Consider the following 9,173-nt stretch of genomic DNA (forward strand, 5'->3'; position numbering starts at 1 on the left):
TGTAAAGTGTATGTTTTAGTTTATCTTTAGTTTTGTATTTGTGGGGGGTGGTGGGTTGGGTTAAACTTTCGTATCTCCGTCCGCACTGCGGCCTAACATTGTGGAGTTGGCGGCCTCTTGTTTGGGACTTCTAGAGCTCCAAAACCGCAGAGCCTGCGGATTTTAACATCTTGGAGCGGGCGATCCCTTTGCCTGGGTTCAGCCTTTGGTGCTTCAACCTGCGGGAGCTGCGGATTTTAACATCGTGGAGCTCGTGGTCCCTGGTTAGGGACCGACTTCGGGGACTCCCAAGCTGCAGGAGTTTCGACCGCCCCGATGTGGGAGCTCGATCGACGGCTGCGGATGGTTCGACTCCCCTGACTGTGGGAGTACAGGAGGAAAGAAGATAAGACTTTATTGCCTTCCATCACCGTGGGGAATGTGGAGGAGCCACTGTGGTGGATATTTATGGCACATTTTTATGTAGTTGTGTGTCTTGTTGCTTTTTTGGTATGACTGTATGGCAAACCAAGTTCCTCGTATGTCGCAAAACATACTTGGCTAATAAATCATGATTATGATTATAAGAAGGATCTTAAAGGATATGTAAGCCTTGGGGCAATAATATTTTTGGGAGAAAACTCGACACTGTAACACATTGTGTCTAATGAAAATATCAAAGAAGTGGGTAGCATTGCTGAATTTCGAACATTTAGCGGAAGCGTTTACAGGTGGAGATGAAGGTCGGTAGGTGAGAGATTAGCAAGGGATTTAAACTGAAGGGGTGAGAATTTTAACTTGCATGTCTGCAGGATTCAGGAGTCAGTGTCACCCTCGCTAAAGTGATGTCCGAATAGAACTTAGAATACTGGGAAGTTTGTATGTTTGGAGAAATAATGGAAAAAAAATAAAAGGACTGATCACAGCAGCTTGTTAAAAATAATGTAAATATCTGGTTGTATTGTGGAGTGTGTGTCTTTACCCCAGGGGGTGTAGAAAACTCAGTGGGGTTGCGTTGTTGATTACTGGTTAAGGCACAGGTTAATCATTGCCCTTGGGCAGTACAGCAAGAGCTGATGTTGCCCTGGCATAGCATGTTCCTGAAAGTCTGAAACATTAATCATTTGTAAAAGGATTAGGATTAAATAAAGTATGCAAATATCTCAAACACTGCTTGCTTCCCACAGGACATTGCTGCAGCAGCTGAGAAAACTCCAAGCCTTGGTCATGCACTCTACAGGCAAGACTGCGCAGACAAGCACATGCATTATGGTAAATGGACAGACATATTATTTCAATAGTCCTGTTTTCACAACATGTGCACGTGAAGAGTCATCTTTTGGTGTGTTGATTATAGGGTGGGTGAAATTAGACATGGCTGGTGTAGACAGGAGGAACTGCATTGGGGACATTAATAGTTCAATATTCAGTTCCATTTATCCCAATGGAGTGAACAGTGGGCTTGTCCCATAACGCATGAGATCCCAGTTCTTTAATGTTCTGGCTTATGTTCAATTTCACCCCTGACACAACGCCTAGATACATGGAAAATAAGTGCAGGAGTCGGCCATTCGGCCCTTCGCGCCAGCCTGCTTTATGATTATTGTGGCTGATTAGTCATTAATTGTAAACTACATTTGCAATAGATGTAAGTGGATCCGCTGGGGTCAGTGAGTTGCCACACTTACCTGTAATTGACCTGCAATTTGTTAGAGGCATTGCTACTAAAAGCTCTACATGCAGCTAGATGAATCTTGCTGTAACTATATTTGGTATTTTGTGTAATTTAACCTGAAATCCCAATAATATATCAGGATCGTCTCACTGCGGGATATCTGTGTCCCAATTGAGGTAACTTCCAGACGATGATCACATGGAAGTAGAAATCTGAGTCTGGTAAAGATTAATGAGCTGCTGGGATGGAATTGGAATTGGTTTGTTGTTGTCAAGTATAAAACTCCAGCCAAACCATACCATACATGAGTATAGTAAAATAGGTACAAGTAAGATAAGAGGGATGAGCAACTGAATGTTAAATCACCACAAATGTGCGATGGCAAGGAATGTTCATCTGTAAAAACAAGTTGTCTGTTAGTGTAATTTTTAACACCCAGAATACCAAACAACAGGGCGATTAACCATATTTATAGGCGGGGATTGAATATTAAAAAAGAGGATGGCCCTTGCAGTGAGCTGCCAGCTGATGTCACTTGCATGAAAGCAGTGTAAGAAGGAAAATTCATTTGTCAAAAACTGAGGAATTAATGATGAAGACAAAGGGTGAAAGGGAGAAAGAACCAGTTGATAGAAGTCAGCGAACATGTTGCTTTATGTGGATTTGAAGATGGAAGATCTCTGTGCTGACAAAGCAAGAAAACATCAATAAGAATTAAGGAATGAAAGTGCCTTATACCTCACACTCTCTTGTGAATTCAACTTTTGGTGCGTGCATGGCAAATACAGGGCCCACGATGCATTCAATTAGTCTCTGTGTTCAATTGTATTAATTGTACACCCACGTTAACAAGCAGCATGCTTGGAAATACTGTCCCCTGCAATCGTTTTTTCCACTTACAATTATGATGGCCCATACATACATGCCTTGCAATAAGCCGAGTGGCCTTCGCTCTTAAGAGATCCCATCACCTACCTCCAAAACCTCCTCGCCCCTCAAGCCCCTAGAGCTGACTCTGCTACTGAACTTTGGGTGAAATGTCCAGCAACACTTCGTCGACAGGTCTGTACATGTAACAGTGAGATTCTGTATGTTCCAGCTCAACCCAGTCTGGTTTCTGAAGAATTTATGCCATGCGTCAGACTCATCCTTCAGAAAACCAACAAACCAAGTGTGAGCAGATTGTTAGAAAATCCCCAAAATATACTGCCCTTCACCCAAAAAAAGTCTTTTTTTTTGTAATCTAGCATCTGCTGTTCCTTGGTTCTGCATGGCTATATAGGACATTGCCTTTGTTAAGGACCAAAATTAATGAGTTCCACTTTTGTTTTTACTTTCCTCATCTAAAGGAACTAATTCCTTGATAGCTCAGTACACCGTACTTATAATCCACAAAATGCAGTGAGGATGCAATGAGGAAAATGCTGCATGCACACATGTAATATGAATAGATTTTCACACCTTGTCATGTACTGGAACACAAGCTTAAAACTATTCAATTCACAAACTAGGTGAAAGGTGGTGATCCTGATATTATTGGGATTTCAGGTTAAATCACTGGGAAACACCAAATATGCTTGCAGCAAGGTGATCTTTCTTTTATTTTTATTGTTATACATGCAACCAACAACAATATTCCTCCCCAATCCCAACCTCATACATTCTAAAAAGAATTTCCCAATTCTTTGTATCAGTTTTATGTAACATTGCTTGGTGAAATTAATATTGGTCATGACAATGGGTGAGAACTTCCCTGTTTTTTCCAAATACACTACCATGTTTTTTCCAAATACACTGTATGTCTACGAAAGGCAGGTGCAACTTTTTTTGTTTTTTTTTGTTTTTTTGTTTTTGTTTATTTTATTAGAAGTTAATACAGTACAAAACAGTACAGTGGAACCTAATTTTAGGTGCCAACTATGTCATACCATAATCCATTCTATGTACAACCTCTAGTTTTATGTTTCGAGAAGGAAGTAAGCAAGACAAGAAAAAGAAAACAATAGAAAGGGGAAAAAGAGGAAAAATAGATAGTAGAGAATAGAAAAACATGAAGTGTGTATATAAAAAAAAGAAAAAGCGGAAAGTAGAAATAGGAGAGAAGGCCCCTTAAAAGAGAGATTTTCAAATCTTTATTCGGAGATGTAGATCTATCCACGGCATGAACTGAAATCAGCAATCTTTATGGTACCGCTGCATCACATGATTCCAAAAAGTCGATGAAAGGAGACCAACTCCTTAAGAATTGGTCATATTTATCTATTAGTCGGAGTCTAATTTCTTCAAGGCGTGCTATGTCCATTGGCAGGTGCAACCTTGATACGATCTCACCTGAAAGATGGTCACCCACGGTGTACTGAGTTATCATGGAATTAACTTATTTAGCTGAGGAGAGTAAAAACAAAGTGACATTCACTAATTCTGGTCATTCTTCCTGCTCTTGTAACAAAGGCAATGTCCTTTAAAGCCAAGGAACTGCAGATTCTAGTTTATGAACAAAGATCCAAGAGCTGGAGTGACTCAGCAAGTTAGGTAGCATCTCTGGAGAATATGGATAGGTGACGTTTTGGGTTTGGACCCTTCTTCAGACTGATCGTGTTGGGGGGAGGGAGAGAAAACTGGAAGAGAGGAAGGGCAAGACAAAGTCTGGAAAGTGATAGATGGATACAGTTGAGAGGGGGGGGGGGGGGGTTGATAGGCAGATTGTTCGGACAAAGGCCAGAGTTAAAAAGGCAAAAGGTGGAAGATAAGGATAGAAAAGCTGCAAATGTTGATGCTAGAGGAAGGGATGTGGTGGATGGGAAGGGGCAGGGGAGATATTAGTGCATTCACAGTCCCCCATCCAACAAGGAATAATGAAACCATTGGGCCTTCCCCCTATGCCAACCATGAATTTGGATCTTTTCTCTCTCCAGGTGCTGGTGTTGTCCTTCAGTCTGATCATATTCCCCAGCTTCAGCTCCTTCAGCTCCAATAAGGGTGCAAATGAAGGTGACTTCACTCCGATACGAGGTGAGTAACAGTACCCACACTAAGTCAGCACTGGTTGATTTGGTTTACACTCCAACATCATGCACTGATGTTGGGCTGCAGAAAGAGTCTTCGATCAAACTTATTTATTCACTCAGCCGATGATGTGAGCATTTTAAGGTGCAGAAGGGTAGAAGGTATATCTGCAAAGTTAGGCTGAGCATTGGACAAAGGTCACAAGAAAAGAAACAATCAAAATACATTTGGGAAAGAAAGTCTTCAGACGCCAATATGGCAGAAAGCAGCACAAGATAGCGACTGGTCTTTTTGATGTTTCACAGATTTTGAAACTGCAGGAGCAATTTTACCTCATCTGTCTTCAGAAAACTGAAATCAATGCAGGTTAATTTGAACTGAAATCAAAAACTAACATTCCATCTGGCAAACGCGGTTAAATTGACCTTAGATAAGGTCCACAGATGACAAGAATGAACGCTCATACTTAAACACTCCATTCATCAGCTTTGAATGTTCTAAAGTTCTTTAGAGCCAATTAAGAATCGGTTGAAGCACAGTGATTACTGTAATAAGAAATTCTGTCAACAATGTGTGCATGGAAAAGTCCCACAGCAGTCTAATGATTTGTTCATTTAGTTGAAAAAATTGATGTGTTTTAGTGATGTTGTTTGGGGAAGTAAGTATTGGCCAGGACACTGGGGACATCTTCACTGCTCGTCCAACCACTCGGTCAATGGATCTTTTTAATGTTCATGAAGGAGCCTCAGTTAAAGCTCATCCAGAATATGGCACCACTGATATTGCAGCAGTCCCTCAATGTTGTGCAAAATTGTGTTCCAAGGGAACTAAACCAAACTTCTGGAATACAGGACCTGTCCCACGAGCATGCGACTCCATGCGGCAAGCGCGACCTAAAGAGCCGGTCCCACTAGCATGTGCCTGCATGCGGCAAGCGCGACCTAACATGGTCGCTTGAGCCATATGGCCTCGATGGAGCCGTATGGAGTTGTGCGGAGCTGGTCCCGACATCGCGCGGGGCTCCGAAAAACTGACCGTGTTTAAAAATTCCGTGCGGCAACAGCCTGCCGGCCCACAGCCGCCTCGACGCCGTACGTCACTCACTCGACCTCCACGCGGTTCCCGCTTCTGGATTGGTCGCGCTTGCCGCATGCAGGCGTATGCTAGTGGGACAGGCCCTTAAGCATTAAATCTGAACTCACCTGCGTGCTTGCTCCTAACCAAAGCAATTGCCGGTGATAGAGAATGTGGTGGCTTCTAAATAGCCAAATCACTCATCAAATTAACAATAGTGAACAGTAAACTATTTTGGAGCATTAACAAACGCCACAATCCATCCTGTCTAGTTTTCATTTGGTAATAAAACTGACTATAATTCTTCTTGCATGTACAGATAACCAAAAATTGGATTTGCCTTACAGTATTTTCTAGGTCTCTGCACAATGTGGAGTCGACCCGTGTGCTTCATATGTTGGCCAAGCCTCAGCATGACATTTCAGCAGGGAAGAAGGAGGAACGTAAAGACCAGCTCACTTTGGAGAATACTGGCATGGTCAGCGAACAGGTCCAAACTGTGAATGACAATGAACTCACTGGGGTCTTTGGAAGTCTCTCTCTTGGCGCATCTGACGCTTTGCTCAGGAATGGCACCGCTCCCAAGGACATTACCATCCTTGAAGATCTCGACCCTGAAGAGCACAGTACAGAACATGGGCATTCACTCTGGACTAAACGGAGCTCTTCTGAAAAGACCGCTAACCATGGAGATGAAATGTAGTGGGTTTTGAATTATGGGGAATGTCATATTAATTGATATTTAAATTCGGCTGATTGGGTTTTGAGATTTAAGTCTTTCCATCAGAATATATTCCAATATTTACAGCCTCACATTTTCATAATAACCATTTTGCAGTCCAAATATATGTGTTGACCTTCCATTTCTTGGTTTTGTATGGCCACAATTTATATATTTAAATTTAAAAAAAAGTAAACGTTAGTCGTAATGACATTAATGTGTCAATCTCAGCTTCATATCAGTACTATAACTAATCTCTAAGCTTATCAAGGCGATCAAATGAGCTGATCACATCTCGTGTGCGGGGTACATTGTGTGATTTTAAGTGATCTTGTAGTTGCTCATTCTTGATATAGAGACAAGATCAGCTATGTGAGAACTGTAAATCACTCTGTGACAGTGTTGCCATACTGATTGGCCTCTCTCTTGCTCTCTTTCCTCTGACCTGCAAGATTGAGCTTCATGTTTTCCTGTCCCAGCCACTTCCAGTGATTTCATTCCATCCTTAACTTTTGGTGCTTAATTCTCCACTTCCATGGTGGCCCTCTGAGTAAGGAGGGATACCACCTTCACCACTGCTTGCTCATTTTTAATACAAGCACACGGGCTGCCTCCAATGTAGTAATCGCTGATTAAGTTGTGTGATTTACTTGTAACTATCTCATTGCCCTGACTTATCTTCTCCACGGATTCATGATCATTCATGATTAAAGTATCATTCATGATCTTCCCAGCTCAGTCCGCTACCACTTCAGCTTCATCCAACATCCATACCTCTCATGGCTTAAATCACCTTCTCTCATCACCCATCCCTCATCCTCTCCCTCACTCCCCCAACTCATAGCCCCATCCTCGCATCCTACATTTTCTCTAATCCACTCCCTCCTTCCTATTCACTCTCTTGTCCCCAATTACCCCAAACCAACCCCCTATCCACCCATCCCCCCACCCACCTCCACTCCCCTATCCACCCACCTCCACTCCCCTATCCACCTCCACTCCCCTATCCACCCTCTCCATCCTATCCACCACTTCCCCCCAGATTCTTGTCAGCGTCCAATCTCAATATCCACTTCCGTATACCAACTATTCCATTCCTACCTCATAGTCCATCACCTCCCTTCATCATTCACTCCACCACCCCCACCTAACTCCTTCCCCACCATCCACTCCCAGCTCATTGATACTATCTCCCAGGCTATCGACCTGTACCTCACCATGCTTTGTCATGTGTAATTGTGACTTTTGTCACTTTGCCATAAATGTGACTTTCCAAAGAAAACAATTGATTAATTAACTTTAGAATTTACTTTTAGGCCTTCTTTAAACTATTTCAGTGTCGCAATCGGATTGAATGTAAATCATTAAAATTCCGCAGTTCTTTAAAACTATATTCATGATTCTTTTTTAAAACATTAACTTCTTCCTCCTACCAGGCGATAGAAACTGGAAAATGATATTCATCACATTTTAGCCTCAGTGCCATACATTATTTATTGGGAATTGAAGCCGAATTCCAGAGGTGAGTAAGAGTGAATGCCCTTGACCATGAGGCATTGAGTCACTCGTTAAAAATGAGTTCAAAGGCAACATGGACAAGTACAGCACTAGATCAGGCCCTTCAGCCTGCGATGTCTATGCGAAACATGATGATAAGTTAAACTAATCTCCTCTGCCTTCATATGATTCCTATCCCTCCATTCCCTGCATACTCATATGCCTATCCAAAAGACTCTTAAATGCCACCATCGTATCTAATTATAAAATGATCGGCAATGTAATGGGGAACACTCCGATGATTGGTGTTGCACAAAACAACGTGATTGTTGGAAGGCCAAGAACACCACCTTTAGACTTTCTCACTGTGGTAAGTGGTTCCCAACATTTTTGGATAACACAGACCTTTTAAACATTGAAGATTTGTGGACCACCACGTGCTGTTACTTCATAGATACACGTGTGAAAGGATTGAGATGCCCATGCATGAGGATACGTGGGCAATCGATAGGCAAGGGGAGGAGGAAGTGCATTCAAGTGATACCAACAGGAGAAGTATAGGACAGGCTAGAGTCATGGAGTCATACGGTACAGAAACGGGTCTATCGGACTAATTCATCCGTGCTGGACAGGATTTATAGCTGAGCAATGATTTAATGAAACATAATTGCACAAGTACCTAGGTACCATGAAATGCTTTGTTTTGCATACACCCGGTAAAATTGTACAGTAGACCTCACCTGGGCAGTACATGTGCACCAACAAGTTTACAAAAGTTTACAAAAGTTCACTGAACATTCTTATCTACTGCCTGCCGCTGCACTTGGCAGCAGCCCCCCCCCCCCCCCCCTCCCCCCCCCCCCCCCCCCCCCCCCCACTTTGAGAATGATTGCACTGGTACAGAAGGGATTTCCCAGGTTATTACCTGAGATCTAGCCTTGCAGTTACAAGCTGGGGATAGGCTGTGTTTCATTTTTTAGAGCAGTAATAGCTGATAGAGGGTATGTAAAAGTATGAGGGGCATAGATAGAGTAGGCAGTTAGTAACATTTATCCTTGGGAGAGGTGTCCATGACCAGAAAGAATGTTCAAGTTAAGGTACTTGAAAATAAGAAGAGATTAGTGGAGGAAATGTTTTCACCCAGAGTGATTGAAATCTGGAACACATTCAGTGAGGAAGTGGTGGAGGCAGATACATCTCACAACATTGAAGAATAATTTC

At 42.5% G+C, this 9,173-nt stretch overlaps 1 protein-coding gene across 2 annotated transcripts in view; it reads left to right on the forward strand.

Moving 5' to 3' along the window:
- The window catches only part of creb3l3 (cAMP responsive element binding protein 3 like 3), a 45,135-nt gene extending 37,292 nt beyond the window's left edge, over nt 1-7,843 (forward strand). For both annotated transcript variants that reach the window (XM_033046697.1, XM_033046698.1), the window contains exons 8-10: nt 1,167-1,251; nt 4,570-4,666; nt 6,082-7,843. In XM_033046697.1, coding sequence (XP_032902588.1) covers nt 1,167-1,251; nt 4,570-4,666; nt 6,082-6,437 — 538 coding nt within the window. In that variant the 3' untranslated portion in view covers nt 6,438-7,843. The remainder of the gene's footprint in view (nt 1-1,166; nt 1,252-4,569; nt 4,667-6,081) is intronic.
- The last annotated feature ends 1,330 nt before the right edge of the window (nt 7,844-9,173 follow it).

This window comes from Amblyraja radiata, chromosome 29 (genome assembly GCF_010909765.2).
Source record: "Amblyraja radiata isolate CabotCenter1 chromosome 29, sAmbRad1.1.pri, whole genome shotgun sequence".
Lineage (NCBI taxonomy): Eukaryota > Metazoa > Chordata > Chondrichthyes > Rajiformes > Rajidae > Amblyraja > Amblyraja radiata.